General features: G+C 31.9%; 3 protein-coding genes across 4 annotated transcripts; all 3 read left to right on the top strand.

Annotated features, from left to right (window-relative positions):
• Positions 1-694: 694 nt before the first annotated feature.
• LOC9328871 (protein STICHEL-like 1) lies at positions 695-5,143 on the top strand. Its single transcript, XM_002892763.2, has 6 exons — positions 695-2,976; positions 3,072-3,291; positions 3,507-4,016; positions 4,091-4,565; positions 4,647-4,728; positions 4,824-5,143. The coding sequence occupies exons 1-6, from the start codon at positions 955-957 to the stop codon at positions 4,905-4,907; spliced, it is 3,393 nt and encodes a 1,130-aa protein (XP_002892809.1). The 5' UTR covers positions 695-954; the 3' UTR covers positions 4,908-5,143.
• A 409-nt stretch (positions 5,144-5,552) lies between these two features.
• LOC9328870 (circumsporozoite protein) lies at positions 5,553-6,008 on the top strand. The gene has a single exon (XM_002892762.2). The coding sequence runs from the start codon at positions 5,694-5,696 to the stop codon at positions 5,964-5,966; it is 273 nt and encodes a 90-aa protein (XP_002892808.1). The 5' UTR covers positions 5,553-5,693; the 3' UTR covers positions 5,967-6,008.
• Positions 6,009-7,838: 1,830 nt separating this feature from the next.
• LOC9328869 (NADH dehydrogenase [ubiquinone] 1 beta subcomplex subunit 3-B) lies at positions 7,839-9,279 on the top strand. Of its 2 annotated transcripts, XR_002329716.1 has the most exons (3): positions 7,839-8,150; positions 8,748-8,883; positions 9,009-9,279. XR_002329716.1 is itself a non-coding variant. In XM_021014842.1 (2 exons), the coding sequence occupies exon 1, from the start codon at positions 7,905-7,907 to the stop codon at positions 8,124-8,126; it is 222 nt and encodes a 73-aa protein (XP_020870501.1). In that variant the 5' UTR covers positions 7,841-7,904; the 3' UTR covers positions 8,127-8,150; positions 9,009-9,279. The 2 variants fall into 2 exon arrangements, 1 of the variants encoding a protein (XP_020870501.1); XM_021014842.1 differs by lacking the exon at positions 8,748-8,883 and having other exon boundaries at positions 7,841-8,150.
• Positions 9,280-17,183: the final 7,904 nt, after the last annotated feature.

Below are 17,183 nucleotides of genomic sequence, written 5' to 3'. Positions count from 1 at the left end.
TTAAATATCTATATTTCGTTATGAATGCAACTAAATTTTGTAAAATAGACATGTGGTTTTACGACCAAGCTGAAATGATACATGTTTCGTTCAATCACAACATACATTATTTTTATTTTAATCATTGGTCTCATATTAATAGACATGTAAATGTCAGAACCTGTAACATACTACTAGTATAATCTCACATAATTTAGACAATATTTTGTTGATCAGTGACGGCCACGTTGCAAGAACAACAAAATTGGTCGTTTTTTCTTTAAACAACTAATATTATTGGCTTTAACCTTTAGGTACTTCTCGCCGATCTTGAAAAAAAAATTACTTATTTTTGAGATAAGTATTTAAAATATTTTAGATTTCAGATTTTTCGTTATCTATATTCTAAAGTTGGTTTCTATTGTACTTTTTATCTCTGTTATAAATTGTTTTTTTTTGTGTTAAAATTCGTATTTAAATTTAAAAAAAAAAAAAAAAGAGAAAAGACAGTGAAGAGGCGTGAGAAGAGTGAGGATTGGTTTTAGATCTGAGAGAGAGAGAGAGAGAGACCAGAATAAGGAGAATCCCGAGCGTCACCGCTCCTTCCGACCCATTTTTCACTTTTTCACATTTCTTTTTGTGTCTTTTTTTTTTAAATAAAAAACAAAGAGAGCAATCACCGTGAATTTTTTGAATTTCTCACCAATCTCTTTCTTCATCTCTCTCACTCTCATCCTCGCGTTCGCTCTCATAGCCACTGTTCTCTTTCTTCGTCTTCTTTCAAATATTTGGTAACACCTGCGCAATTTCCGGTGTGACTGTACTTTATTAGTCGGAGAAGAAGATTAGTTTCCTTCAATTTCATCGTCGTTTTTGGGGATTTCGATCGAAAATGTTGTGTCTGAATACTTGAGAGGACAAGGAAAGAGGAGGAAGTCGAAGAGTGTGATTCTTTCTTGTCTGAAGGAAAAAAAAATGTCGGGTGTAAGGATATCGGATCCGAGCAAATTGCATCTGAAGAAGGAGCTTACTCAAATCAGGAAAGTTGCTGCTAAGGGTTTACGCGATCCCGGAACCACTTCCTCGTGGAAATCTCCTCTTACCTCGTCGAGATCCGTCGCTGAGCCGCCGGTGACGAGCAAGAACGTCGAGATTCTCTGTAACAATCAGTTGGATTCTCAGTTTCCAAGTAGTCGAGGATTTGGGAAGGAGAAGGAGAAGAAGGTGTTTTTGTACAATTGGAAGACTCAGAAAACTTCGAGCGAGAAGAGTGATGGTGAAGACGGAACGTCTTCGATCCAAGCTGGTCTCAATGATGATGATGATGTCAGTGATGCGAGGAACGGTGGAGGAGATTCGTGTCTTGGGGAAACTCGATCTGCTTCGATGATTTTTAGTTGCAGAGACACGAATCTTGTGTCGCCTGGTTTTTCAAAGTTTAGAAAGAATGGTTTTAGCAAGAAGAAGAGTAAGGAATTGGATTTGATATCTCCATATCATCATCAACCTAAAGAAGCAATTTTTCGAAGCTCTGCGAAAGCCAGGAAATTTCCAAGTCATCATCTTCACGCTGCATCGGCTGAGGTATCTGATGAAACAGAGGATTTTAGCAACTCGGAGAATCCCACTAAAGTTTCATCTCCTTTGCTTTCGAAACTAAAGCACAAGAACTGGTCACGCTCTTCGTCTAAGTTCTTGAGAGCTACTAGTAAGAGAGAGGATTCTTCCCTTACTTGTAACAGTACACCTGCATTGTCAACTAGCTCATACAATATGTATGGTATCCGTAATCCTAGTACCGTCGGGTCGTGGGAGGACGGTGATGATGAGCTGGATGATGATAACTTGGATTTTAAAGGGAGACAAGGTTGTGGGATTCCTTTTTATTGGACCAAGAGGAATCTGAAGCATAGAGGTGGGTGTAGGAGTTGTTGCTCACCTTCGTTTTCGGATACTCTTAGAAGGAAAGGGAGTAGCATTTTATGCGGGAGTCAATCGGCGTATCGTAGACATAGGCATTCCAATGGGAGATATAATAAACAGAAGCTTGCTTTAAGAAGTGTAAAGGGTGTTTTACCTTTGCTCAAATATGGTGGTGATAGTAGAGGAGGGTCATCTATAGGAATTGGGTGTAGTGATGATGATCTTTCTACTGATTTCGGAGAGCTTGATTTAGAAGCTCAAAGTAGATTAGATGGGAGGAGATGGTCTACTTGTTGTAAGAGTCAGGATGGGGAAGGAGAAGAAGAGGAAGAAGAAGGAAGTACACCGGAAAGTATTCAAAGCTTGAGCCAAAAGTACAAGCCAATGTTCTTTGATGAACTGATTGGGCAGAGTATAGTTGTTCAGTCGCTAATGAGCGCTGTGAAAAAGGGTAGGATTGCTCATGTTTATCTTTTCCAAGGTCCTAGAGGAACTGGGAAGACATCTACCGCGAGAATTCTTTCGGCTGCCTTGAATTGTGATGTGGTGACTGAAGAAATGAAACCTTGTGGGTATTGTAAAGAATGCAGTGATTACATGCTAGGGAAAAGTAGGGATTTGTTGGAACTTGATGCTGGTAAGAAGAATGGAGCTGAGAAAGTTAGGTATCTTTTGAAAAAACTGTTGACATTAGCTCCACAGAGTTCTCCAAGATACAAGGTTTTTGTGATAGATGAGTGTCATTTATTACCATCTATGACATGGCTATCTTTACTCAAGTTTCTTGAGAACCCTCTGCAGAAAGTTGTCTTCATATGTATAACTACTGATCTTGACAATGTTCCTCGGACCATTCAGTCAAGGTGCCAGAAGTACCTCTTCAACAAAGTCAGAGATGGTGACATTGTTGTGAGACTAAGGAAAATTGCTTTAGATGAAAATCTGGATGTGGAATCACAGGCTTTGGACCTGATTGCTTTGAATGCTGATGGCTCACTTCGAGATGCTGAAACTATGTTGGAGCAGTTGAGTTTGATGGGAAAACGAATCACCGTTGATCTTGTAAATGAGCTTGTAAGTTTTAGTGTTTGTTCTATGTTTCCTTTCTTTTGCATTCGGTAAAATCAGACCAATGAGTAATGTAAATGTGACTGCTGGTGTTTGTGCAGGTGGGTGTTGTTTCAGATGATAAATTGCTTGAACTCTTGGAATTAGCGTTGTCTTCTGACACGGCAGAGACTGTTAAGAAAGCTAGAGAGTTACTGGATTTAGGAGCTGATCCAGTACTCATGATGTCTCAACTAGCCAGTCTTATCATGGATATAATTGCTGGAGCATACAAGGCTTTGGACGAAAAATACAGCGAAGCCTTTCTTGATAGAAGGAACTGTGAGTATTTGAATCTTTAAAGTCATTAGTTCTGATTATTTTGAATGAAACTGCGAAGTATTGAAATCCACAGCGAGATGCAAAATGATCATATAGTTTTTCTCGCACTAGAATGGTTGTCGACAAAATTTGGCTTATTGATGCCTTAGGCTCTGCTAGTTTCTCTTGACCGCTTTGTATTTGGCCAATCTTGTTCCGTTTTTTTTTTTTTGTAGTGACTGAAGCTGATTTGGAGAGACTAAAGCATGCTCTGAAACTTCTTTCTGAAGCTGAGAAACAGCTTAGAGTTTCTACTGATCGTTCAACATGGTTCATAGCTACCTTGCTGCAGCTTGGTTCAGTGCCTTCTCCTGGAACCACACATACTGGTAGCAGTAGAAGGCAAAGCTCTAGAGCAACTGACGAAAGCATTTCAAGAGAAGTTATTGCTTACAAACAGAGATCAGGTCTTCAATGTAGTAATTCAGCATCCCCAACATCCATGAGAAAAAGTGGAAACCTCGTTCATGAAGTGAAATTGTCCTCCTCATCTAGGGAAGTCTTAGAGAGTGAGACTTCCATTGCCTCGCATGACGATACAACGACAAGCTCCATGACCCTTACGTGCAGAAATTCAGAGAAACTAAATGATATCTGGATAAAGTGTGTGGACAGATGTCATTCGAAGACGTTGAAGCAGCTTCTATATGCTCATGGGAAGCTTTTATCTATCAGTGAAGTTGAAGGTAAGCCTAAAACTTCTCTAAATAAAATGAAGGAAAAACCAAGAAATTGCATACTAATAGACTCCTATTTGCAGGTATCTTAGTTGCTTATATTGCATTTGGAGAAAGAGAGATCAAAGCTAGAGCTGAAAGGTTTGTAAGCAGTATCACAAACTCGATTGAAATGGTACTACGGCGAAACGTAGAGGTCAGGATAATCCTCTTGTCTGAAACTGAGTTACTCAACTCCAAACAGACCAGACAAACAGCAGTGACAACTAGTTCAGATAATGAAAGTGGGAATGAGATTCCAATGAAAAGAATTGAAGCAATCATCCAAGAACAGAGATTAGAAACTGAGTGGTTACAGAAGATCCCTGGTTCACAAGGCCGGTTAAAACCCGAAAGGAATCAAATTCTACCTCAAGAAGACACCAATGGAGTTAAAGTTTTGAAGATTTGTGAAATGGGTGAGTTTAAGGAGAATCAGACTGGTAAAAGAATGGAGCATTGTCCTGTTTCTCCGAGCTTACTACACAATAGCAACTTCACAAACAACAAAGACAATCTGTAAGTAATCTTGATTCAGTAAAAGTAAAGAAAAAAAGCAAATAAGATTTTCATAACAATTGTCTTGTTTGGTTTGTGCAGAGGATATGAATCAGAATCAGGGAGAGGAGTTTGCAGTCTGCTTTTCTGTTGGAACACACAAAAGTCTCCAAGAAGAACCAAAGTGAGTTTTAAATTCACAAAATGTTCTTTAATGTTGCAATGAAACAAAAAACCAATTTATTTATCTATTTGATGTTTTTGATTACTTGATTATAGATCAAAGGGACTTCTGTGCGATCACGAAGAAGTCGAGAGAGACGTTTCTCCTTGTTCAGTGGATGTGCTAGGCCAAGGAAGTAAGAAAAGTCACTGTGTGATATTATTTACTGTTTAATGAAAAATATAGGAAAGTTAAAAGTAATTATATGCTAAAATTGAATTTGATAGCAAAATAAGTAAATGATAAGATATTTAATTTTTTTTTAGAGTACTCAATTTGATAGAAAAGTTACTGTTTTATTGTTTTTGGTGGATGTATTGGAGCATTTGTTTCGAAACAATTATGAAAATTATCTTATAAGATTATTACAAAAATTTATTTATGATTACGGATAGTGCCTACACATATATGAGGAGAAGCAGAAATATCGAAAAGCTATCTTACTCGATACATAATATAATACTTTATGATTATGAGAACATTTATAAAGCGAATTTTTCCTACTCGTTTCGATCAAGTCAGTAGAATAGTAGTAATGTATTTGTTTGTTTTATCAAAAAAAAAAGTTAGTATTGTTTAAATTATTTATTTTTTGGTCAACTTAATTTAATATTTTGTAAGGAAAAACATCACAGAAACAATATTTAGGTTTGACCAAAATAAAATATTTAGGTAATAACATTGTTGATATTATTAAAAATAACAAATTGAATAAAAGGAAGTAATTGCCTAATTAGTAATTACTGTGTATTTGACTATTTGTAATTAATCTCCAGTTCTCCACCTATTTATACTCATATGAACTCACCAAAGCAAAACAAACACTGGCTAGTGGTAGTGGCTACAAACAAATTACAAATCCATATATACTATACAAGTCCTAAGCTCATCATCTCAATTTAAGACACAAACAAGAAGGAAAAATCATGAAGTCCTCTGCGAAAACAATGAAGATTGCTCTGTTTCTTCTTCTTTTAATAACCGTCCAAACAATTGCCAGACCGTTCACTGACAAAACCGGTAAAATCCCAACAGTTCCATCTTCTCCTTCAAAAGGTCCTCCTCCAGGTCATGGTCATCCACCAAGACCAAGCCCAACAGTTCCATCTTCTCCTGCAAAAGATCCTCCTCCAGGTCATGGTCATCCACCAAGCCAAGCCGCTAACGACAGGAACACCATGTTTATGCCTGATAAGTGATAACAGTTTTTCTGATAAGATCATTACTATTCAATCTTCCCATAAACCAGATACATAAGCTGGAAATTGATCAGAAGATGTTTTACTATGATTTTTTTTTGTAACATAGTTTTACTATGATTTATCATTTGCACTTGTCTTCAGTTTAACAAGAAATAAACAATGCTTTATCAAATTAAAAAAAAAAAAAAAGAAATAAACAATAACAACTCTAAAATGATAGATTTCTTATATGATATGCAATATTATAAAACTTCATTACTAATTTCCGATATTATAATTATAAAACTTAATCACTAATTTCTGACATTATTTTGATATTAAAGGAACCATAAGAAAAATATAAGTGAAACATATATTAAAGGAACCACAAGACTTACAGACCAAAAGACGGGATGCTAAGTCCGATTTATCTTCAACGTATTTAAAACTTAACACTTAGTTATTTTAACGAAAAAAACATTTTGTAAAATCAAACACTTTTAGTTAAAAATCAAAACAATGCACTTAAAACATATTTATGAAAAACCTTAAAACTAAGCCAAATGTTAAATTTAAAATACGTCAATGTTGAACTTATGACACCACAAGACTTACGGACCAAAGGACGGGATGCTAAGTCTGGTTTGTTTTCAACGTATTTAAAATTTAACACCTAGTTATTTTTTAAAACAAAAATATTTTGTAAAATCAAATAGTTTTAGCTATATAAAAAAAATTCGACGTTTTTCAAATTCAACACTTAAACTAATTTTTAAAAAGTAAGAGTAAAATTAATATGGTTTTATTTAAAAATATTAATTATTTTCATAGACTAAATCGTATACCAAAATGTCACGCCTGAGATTTTTAGTGTCTGCAGATTCTGTCTGAAAGTACAGCAGAACTCGTTTTTGTAAAAATTTACACTTACACTCACACAAACCATATACCAAAGTCAAAAACTAATTACACTTCACACAAACTTTATTTAGTATTCTTCTCTTATCTATATATCTCTCTTAAGCAATATTAACAACGCTTGATCTCATCAGGGTTTGCGCCCACGATTTTGTCCATCGCATGCATTACCATCTTTCAAGAACAAGAAAGTTGGCATCGCCTTTACCTCTAGTTGACGCGCCACTTCCTGACAAATCTAACACAGTAAAAACAGAGAAAAACCATTAATCATCTTAGCAACTGTTCAATTTTTTTATTCTTGATGGCAAAACACTTCTCTTTAACAAGGAGTCATGAACAAAGACACATAAAGTAGAGAGACACATAAGTAGTTTTACCTTAACTTCATTAACATCAACCACGAGAAAAAGAGCATCCTTATAGAGTTATAGCTAAACTCAAGCTCTGCGAAGAACGAGTTCATAAACACCCAAGGAATACACCATGATGCAGTGAAATGAGCCAAAATCTGCAAAAAAACATAAAGGAACAACCTTTCTTGGTAAAATTCATATAAACAAACATGCCAGAGCCATTCATTATTTCATTTCACAATCCTGAACATTCAATATTCATTGGTTCATTCTCAATAGTCCAAACACACAATTTGGACTTAACCAATTGTAGATCATAATCTCCTTGAAACTCTAATCCTAAAATGTTGATTCTTTCATGGATCTTGGATCTAAATCAGATTTCATTTTGGCTGTGAAAAACGGAAGTGATAAGAGGAAGAGAGAATGAGAATCTCAGTTTCAACCTCTAATAATAATATATAGTCACTTCAAAGTCACATTTTTTGATATTAAATCACATTATTATTTTCCGATTTTTTTTGTTCAAGAGAAGCCCAAATGATAACTTGTTAAAGCCCATATGACGACCAAAAAATAAAGTTAAAGCCCATATACATCAAAGGAGCCCATCATTTGTCATTTGAGAAAGTGAAGAGAAACGAACGTACGGTCGCAGGAGATTAATCGAACACCGGAGAAAATGGCGAAGCCTTTGGGAACTACCGGCGAATTTTTCCGGCGAAGAGATGAATGGAGGAAGCATCCAATGCTTTCGAATCAAATGAGACACGCTCTTCCCGGACTTGGCATCGGAGTCGCCGCCTTCTGCGTTTACCTCGTCGGTGAGCAGATCTACAACAAAGCTTTGGCTCCTTCGAAATCATCTCACCACCACCAGGAACAGACTGCTCCGTCTCACTGAAGATCATCGATGTTCTTGGATGAGGTAAATCTTTGATGATTGATTCATTTTGTGTGCTAATTTTGAAATTTTCTTCGTTTGATTGGAACGCAGAGATGTAGTTTCTAGTCTATGTTAAATTGATCTTTGCGGTTACTTAGTGTATTGAAGAGTAGCCTAAAACAAAATTGATTTCTTTTGTTTTTGCTACACTCGCTTGAATCTGAGAATGTTGCGAAATGTTGATTTTGCAAAGTGATCCTGAGTTTATTTTCATTTGTTATCTCTAAGATTTGGCATAGTTAGCACCAGCTTAAGTTATTAAACTTGCCGTGAATCCTGATCATAATATTTTCGTAGTTAGTTCTTGTACAAGTAAAGTGGAGATGAAAAGAACACTTGGAATAGAAGGATAGATGGAGAATGATAGTGAATGTTGCGCAAGGTCGTATCTTTCAGGAGATATATCTCAGAATATGTTGGTTTTAGTCAGGTTATACATAAACTTCTTTGCATCATTTGATTTCAGTTGGTTTTATCTTTTAAAATGCCTGAAGGAACCAATGGTCTTTGATCAAATTACATACTTCTTACCCCGAGTTCAATCCTCTATTCAAATGATTTTGTAACTCTGGTATGTAGTGTATAGATAATGGAGAATGTGGCTACTACATGCGCCTTTTTCCGGTTATATTAGCAAAGCTGAATGAAAGTTTAAAACAACCCATTGGAGCTAAGGTTGAGTAGAGAATCAAAACTATTCAATGTAACTAAACATGTAAGGGCATAGGCAACTTGTTGCCTTAAGACTAGTCGGTTCCGATTCATCACCTTTGTCTCTGTTCTAAAGTGTAGTTTGTAGCAGATCTCTTACAAGAAAAAAAATTTGTTGTATGATTGCAGATGCTTGAAACAGTGGCACAAGGCTGAACTCAAGGCTTCTTCTTGGTTACTAGCTTTTCATGGGATTGTCTTAATAATCATGTTTAAATCGAATACAAAGAATTTGATTTCTCTGTTTGAATTGTAAAGCTTGTTGGCGCAAAGGTTCTCTTTGTATCCCACAAGTTAAGATTGCATATTCGTCCTATTTGATTATGTCTTTCTAAGTTGATACTTGCTACTTAGCTAAACTGCGTCGTTTAAGAGATCGTATTTCAGGTTTATTATATAACTTTCTAGTGTGGTTTTCAAAATGGGTCTGAAGATAAAATATTGGCCCATTATATTTAGCATTGTTATCTTTTTCCGAGTCGAATTTGAATGGGCTGTGTACTGAATTTGAGACTCTATTTTGTATGAATTTGCCAAATTATTTGTTATGTTGGAAAAAAAAAACAAATTCCTAAGTAAGGTGAGTGATGAATATGCCATCTATATATACATTTTTGGATCACAATTAGCAAATAAATCATGAAGTTGAGAAGTATTTACAATGACATGCCATTAGCATTAATTCTTTAGATTTATTTTATTTAAGTAAAGATTTTTAATTGAAATTCATTTCTCATATATTTAGCAAAAGTCTCTACAAAATCTTTCCTTATCTATTTAAGTAAAGATTTTGAAATCAAATATGTTTTCAACAATTTACCAAAAATCTTTACACAATCTTTTTAAAAATCTCGACTTAGTTAACTTCTGATTTTTATCTGCAAAAAAAAAAATTAATTGTAACGAGTGATGTAAAAATCGGGAATGTTGATACTACAATTTCTTCTACTTTTTTTTTCATATAATGAAAATTATTTCTTAGAGATATTTTCTTAAAACCTCTAAACAAAACAAAGGGCTTCAAAAGATAGCTTCTCTTTTGGCGAGTCGACCCACAAACCCGCAACTCTCTACAGGCTTATCCCATGAACTTGCGACCCGTAGTAGATAAAAATATTATTCAAAAAAAAATAACAAATGATGTTTAATTTTACGGGACGGGGTTATATGGTGCAACGGGTTTAGATCAATATTAATATTAAACAATATACTATAGATGAAATCCTAGAATTAAAAATCAAAATTTAATTATAAAATCAGAAACACTAAAGAAAATAAACAATATTAACAAAACAAATACAACTTAAAATTTTGCAAAATAATTTTTTAGTTATAAAAAAATCGACCAGCGGTGTACCGCGGGGTAAAATCTAAATTTAGAAGTTTAAAGAAAAAAATATTTTTTTAAAAATAATAGCTCCGCGGTATACCGCAAGAAAAATCTTTCTCCTAAACTGAGGCAAGAAGAAAAAGAAAGCCAAATGTCGTTTAAGTGTATATATATAGATATACCATTTAAACCTAAAACACAATTAATATACTCAAAACTATTAATATAGATATATGAATGGTACATTTATAAAATAGTCGAAATATTATATTATACTCTCTATTAATAAACAAAACTAATTATATTTAGATTTTTAAAAAAAAAAATTATAGCCCCGCGGTGTACCGCGGGTTCAAATCTAGTTGCAGTGTATAGTCAGAAAATAATACTCCTATATAATTATTTATTCAATTATTATAAAATTTTAACTTTATCCTTTTGTTTACTAAATTATTAAGGTACGGGTTTGTATTTTCTTACACGCTACGTCCATTTCATCTGCCATAAAACTGTACCTTCCGAATATTATTATTTTACAAATAGAAAAAGTGAATCAAAGATATATTAATAAAATAGATGAATGAGGAAAAATCAGATGTCAGTAAACTGATTGCACGTAAAACCCATAATAGTGTTAAAATAACCAGAACTCGTGCATTTGCTTTGTGGGAAAGTTTTTGGATTGTTGGGAAAAATTATTTTCTTAAAGTAAACTCATAACCAGAAAAATTCTCTGAATGTTTTTCCTTTTTATGTGAATTCTCAAATAGTTTTGTACTGATTCCGTGTTGTGCCTTTTGATGTTAAAAAATAAGTAAATCTGTATCTTCGGAAATATTGGTATACGATAGTCATAGTTTCAGAACTTACGATGGAAGCAATAGGTTTCACCATACAGTGTGCAATTTGGAGATCAAGCCAACCAAAGGTATCTACGCACACAGTTTGCATCAGAGCGAGATCGAATATAAAGAAGAAAAATAATGGATCTAATAATCCGTTAGCGAGTAAAGCTTATCTGAGAAAAGCATCATCAAATTTCTTTTGTATTGTGTATCTTTTTTACTGTATGGTGCATAAATATGCTTATGTAATAATTTGCTTTTCGAAAGTTTTTTATACTGACTTTGTAATGTTGATATGATATCAATGAATTTAGAAGGAAAAAAAAAATCTGTATCTTAATATTATATCAAGTAGACTTTGTAGTATAGCTAATAGTATAGTCTTTTTTTTATTTTTTTATTTTTTTCCTCAACTAATAGTATAGTCTAACTGTTACAAACAATTTAATTTGTCATAAACAAACAATGTTTTATCCTCACAACAGTATCCATGATTAAATATGAATCTTAATTCTATGTTCCAGAATGCATCTGTAGTTAATTTTGACAGACGACTCCAACTGTATACCAAAATTTTGCATATATTTGAATCTATTAATCCGTCATAATTTAAAATTCAAATCCAGGTTTTCTGATATAAATGTTTTTTTTTTAACTTTTACCAACCACTAAGACTTTTTTTTTTTTTAGCAAACACCAACCACTAGACAAAAAGGTTTTTAATATTTATTACTCTTTTAGTATCTAGTATCATTTTAAATTTATTGTAGTTGGGTGGTATGGATTATATATATCATATCGGGAATGTTAGACTTTCAGCTTAGTTTGTAAGAGCACTAACTACGCATTTAAGTGAAAATTAGAGAAATAAATACTCAAATCAAAATAGTGCTTACATGAAATTCCACAATACCGAAAGAAAGTTCTTACAAGAAATACTCTCTCCGTTTCAAAATATAAAGCGTTTTAGCTAAAAGCACGCCGATTAAGAAGATCTACTTTTTAAAAGTTCAACCAATTATAAAAGATACTACATAACAAAAATAATCATAAAATATTAAAGTAATATATAATTTGCATAAAAACTTGAAAACGACTTATATTTTGAAACAAAAAAGTTTCTCCAAAATGCTTTATAGTTTAAAACGGAGGGAGTATAATTCTATGATGATCTCAACCGGTCAATGGCGGAATTACCACTAAATCATCCTACATATATCCATCGTAATCAAAACAATGGCATATATATTCATTACATAGATCTTAGAATATGCCATTTATGTTCCTTTTAAAGATAATGCTTTTTCAAACTAAAGTTTTGTCAATAAAAAGATGAAGATTCTTCGTAAATTCGATTTGAATTGCTGTTATTTGGTTTGGTGGGTAAATTAGGATTAAGAATAAAGAAGATCCATAAAGAAAATTCTTTCTGTTTTAGATAACCAATATTCCTCCACTATATACATCATGAACCATTTTCCAACTTTTATTCATTGCTGAATTTAGATTATTCAAAGCAAATGGGCTATGAGCTGGTCCATGGATTGGTCCCCAGTTCGTCTGTTGCACCGTTTCTAGTATACATAATTAAATGTGTGCGCTTATGAATTTGTATGTATGTATTGATAATTTGATACATATAGCTGACAATACATATGAATATACACTCATACACGACTGCACACACACAAACAAAAAATATGTCAAATAATATATATCATACACAATTATTAACTTAATGTTGTAGATAGGTCATGTTTATTAGTTTATATCAGTGTTCTAAAAAGCAGTTTAGGCAGTCGTTTAGGCAGTCGTTTAGGCTCCATTTAGGCGTTAGGCGCTCGGGTGATGCCTAGACAACCGTTTCAACCACCTAAAATCGCATAAGTTTAGTTTCAATGTATTTTTTCAATTTTCTACTACATAAATTTAAAATATAAATTTTAGTTCTATATATATTGTTTTGATATGATTAAATAACAAATTTTGTCTAATTTTTGTTTCGATTTAAGATTTATTTTTCTACTAGATAGTTTTATATGATTTTTATGTATAATATTATATTTATAATATTTTATGATGTAAACGTTTAAATCCTCTAAAATCGCCTAGCCCCGATTAAATGTTCTATGCGCTAGGCGTTGAGTCATCGCCCGCTTAGCGCCTAGCGTAATATATCCTTTATATATATTTCTTTGTACTCCTACGTAATTTACTTTAGCTTTTGAATTTTTTGATATCCATTATAATTAAGTTGATTATTTATTTAAATAAAATGTCAGATCAAATACGTGATTTATTTATATGTTCTTATGTCACATGACTATATATAAACAACACCCAAAAAAAAATTAGGACTAGACTAGTAGTATTTCGAAATGCAAGAGAATAATGATAAAAATCAGAATAATCTAACTTTAGTTAAAATTACAAGGAAAAAGGAGGGAATGTTAAGATTCAAAGCAAGGTTACTTTAAAATAATTCCAATTTATATATCTTTTTCAACTTTTTTTTTTTTTTTGCTAATTATCTTTTCAACTTATCAAGATAAAATCATGGAAGGCGATGGACATGCATATAATACATAACGAAGAATCTTGGGTTAAGCTATAAAAATGATGCAGTATAGGTTTCAAAGTTTGTGTAGCTTTCCGAATATAATATATATAGACCACATGATTAGATGTTGGAAATCCCTAGATATATCAAATAAAACTTAATTAATCATGTTTTTACTTTTATTGGATTGAGGTGTTTGTGGGGCTTTTGAATCTCTGCCAAAATGAATTAATAAAAGAAAAATAAAGAGTGAGAATGTTCCCAACGGCTGAATTTATCTCTTTTTCCTCCTAGTTTGTCTTATAGGCTCATTGTGTCGATTTTTTTACTCGTTGTTTTTATATTACAAGAGATTTATACTAGTATTTCTCTATATAATACCATATAATAATAAAAAATGTATGGATCTTATATATAGGAAAATAAATGAGAATCCTATTTTTATATATATAGGCTTCAAGGCCTGGAAATATAAAATTGTAAATCAAGAATTCTATCACGAATCATAAATTATATATGTAATATGTCGCATATTCAATGAAGATTGCAAAAATAATAATCCATCGCAAATCAATTTTTTTTTTTATAATTCAAGAACCTGTTATATATATCTAGTCTATATATATTCATGCAGTGTATGCAAATGCAAATGCATAACGTCTAAAGTGCATATTATATCCTTTTATTTTTAAATTGTTATAATATTTTTATTTAAATTGTTATAATAATTAAATGAAATTATACATAACAAAATGCATCAGAACAATTTTCCCAAACTTTGAGATTAATCGAAATGGTGTGTGAGAAAAGCAAGGACAGCACACATGCATAAGAATGGGAGAGAATGACTAAAATGTGAAATTTAAGATTCATTTTTTGTTGTTGCTTACAAATTAAATGCTTGTTGCGGTATATATAATGATGGAACTTACAAAAATACGTTTTTATTCGCAGAATCATTTTGATGAACTATGATCAACGCGTATAAGGTTTAGTATTGATTCATTTGTCAAAATAAAATTATTCAAATTATCATCTTCCAAACCGTATTACCGTAGCATGTATATCATATATGATAACTCATATACTCATGAATTATAATAACTGATGCATGAGATTATAAAATCTAACAATCATATATTATGAGATATAATCAATACCTTTTCAATCTAATAATACAATATCAAATGATGTTGTTATCATATTTATCCTAACCAATTAACTCTAATATTAATTCATCATTAGTTGCGGATGTGACTTGAATCTTTATATTTGATTTAGCTAACGTAAAATGATTGAAATCTTAATTGTATTTGAATTTCCGTGATAAAAGATTGTTAAAAGAGAGTTGGCATCTTAAAAGAAGATTTTATTTTTTGAAGGATACAAGCTTTGGTTGACCAAAAATTGATGGTTCCATCTAAAAGAAGAAATAAATCGTCTGCCTTTGCACGCTTGTCACTTGAAAATAGGTATTATGATTAGCTTATACAATAACTTTCTTTTAACTAAAGCGACAGGTTTTGAAATATAACTATAATATACTTATATGGAATATAGCTAGCTAATTTAAAGAAGTTTCATCATGTACGAGTACATAATTAATATATATTATTGATCTTTTAAGTATTTAAATACAAAATTTCATCCGTCTTTTAAAGGAATAGATCTTTGGCCATAAAAATACATTAAGAATCGTTTTTTATATACACTTTAGAATCTCGTTTTATTTTGATATATAGGAAATAAATAAATAATCAGGCGATAAATATAGAACTTAGAGATATACGCAACCCTAAAAAATAGAACTTAGATATATACACGAATTAAAGTGTCATAATATAAAAGGAGAACGAGTAAATACGAACATCTTGAAAATTGTGAACAATTTTGGACCATCGACCTAACGTCATTTATTCTTGTGGACCCTTTTTATTTTGTCACTTGAATAAAAACATAATAATAGACTAAATACATTTAAAAATACAGTATAATTCTGGTATGTATCCAAAGTTTTGAGCTCAACGCCTCAGCCAATATATATGCCGGACCGAGTGATTCTCAAAATCCACTATGAAAAATATAGAGTTTAAACATTAGTCATCCATGATTTATTTAAACATTAGAAATCATTATTAAAAATATGATGGATGGAAAATGGGGATTTCAAGAATTTACCAGAAGAAGACGCAACAAAACAGAAACAAGACACAAATTAAAAGATAAAGTATCTCAAATATGTGATCTGGTGAAGTAAAGGATAAAGACCATGGGGATAAGTAAAGAACAAAGTGATCCACGCCATTGTTAAATTAACAAAAAAAAAAAAAAAATGGTTCATTAAACGAATGTAATTTCAAATTGTAATGGTTATGACTTATGACATGATTACTACTGCTAAGAGCAGTAAGTCTGAAATGATAAGCAATATTCTCCATTTTACCACTACTTCCTATTTTTAGTCAAATGAACGCTTAACTTTCGATCCTTTTGCCCATGCTTCCTAATTTCCATGCAATACCAACATTATGAGGGTACATAATTATAATTACAGTTGTAAATACACTGCTTTTTTATATGACTACTGCAACTTTGTGTATGGTGAAATTTTAGCTGCCTAGTTGGTCTAGTGGTTGGATAAATGATTGAAAACTCCAGAGTGTATAAGAGATTACAGAAACGTTTTTACAAATTAGGATATATATATATATAGTTCATCTTGGCCTCGAATGACTTGTGATGGATCTTACGTCGTATGTTTAGAGTTATTTATATATTTTTAAGAAAAATTAACAACTGTATTATATATACCATCCAATATTTTTACTTTATGACTGATATGAGAAAATAATTTCTAGTTAAAATGTATATAAGAAAAGTGAAATCCATGCAAGAAAAAACATTTATCATAAACTAAAAAGATAATGTTAGAATTTCATTTATTAAATAAATATATTGAGTATTAATTCCGGCTTTATATAATACAGAACAAAATTTATGACAAATACACGAAATGTTGTAGGACCATAACTTCTGGTTAATAATATAATTCACATGCATGACATGAGTCTTACAGGTTATAGACGATGTATGAATTATCTATATATTTGTGAACAAAAGTAAATTTTATATATATTACTTTGCCAAAATACAGAACAAATATTTCTAGGGAAAAAAAAAATACAGAACAAATATTTTTTTTTGAGAAAAATGTCATTAAAATCCCCAATTTATTCAAAACGTTGATTTAAATCCTCAACTTACGACGAAACGAAATAAATATCAAACTTATGTTGACTTTCCAAATAAATATTAAACTTATGTTGACTTTCCAAATAAACACCAAACTTTCATTGACTTGGCCATATTAGGCATGACGTTAATTAAGTGAGTTAACAGACAATGTTAACAGGATTAATTTACTGTTAACAGACCCGCTAATTAAAAATGACAGTATTGTTGAACTATAATCAAATCTCATCTAAGTCATATAACCTAAAGTCGTATTCATATAAGTTAGTTATTTACGTAAGAGTCACGAATGTACGTACGTATAGTTGTGTCTGTTC

This window comes from Arabidopsis lyrata (genome assembly GCF_000004255.2).
Source record: "Arabidopsis lyrata subsp. lyrata unplaced genomic scaffold ARALYscaffold_1, whole genome shotgun sequence".
In the NCBI taxonomy this organism is placed as follows: Eukaryota; Viridiplantae; Streptophyta; class Magnoliopsida; order Brassicales; family Brassicaceae; genus Arabidopsis; species Arabidopsis lyrata.
The sequence above is the reverse complement of the archived record's forward strand: the minus strand, read 5'-3'. Positions and strand labels throughout refer to the sequence as shown.

Excerpts from the sequence above, each read along its gene's own strand:
- LOC9328871 (XM_002892763.2), top strand. The coding sequence starts at position 955 with ATGTCGGGTGTAAGGATATCGGATCCGAGCAAATTGCATCTGAAGAAG. Across the intron at positions 4,017-4,090 it reads ATCTATCAGTGAAGTTGAAG|GTATCTTAGTTGCTTATATT; the intron begins GTAAGCCTAAAA and ends TCCTATTTGCAG. Across the intron at positions 4,566-4,646 it reads ACAAACAACAAAGACAATCT|AGGATATGAATCAGAATCAG; the intron begins GTAAGTAATCTT and ends TGGTTTGTGCAG.
- LOC9328870 (XM_002892762.2), top strand. The coding sequence starts at position 5,694 with ATGAAGTCCTCTGCGAAAACAATGAAGATTGCTCTGTTTCTTCTTCTT.
- LOC9328869 (XM_021014842.1), top strand. The coding sequence starts at position 7,905 with ATGGCGAAGCCTTTGGGAACTACCGGCGAATTTTTCCGGCGAAGAGAT.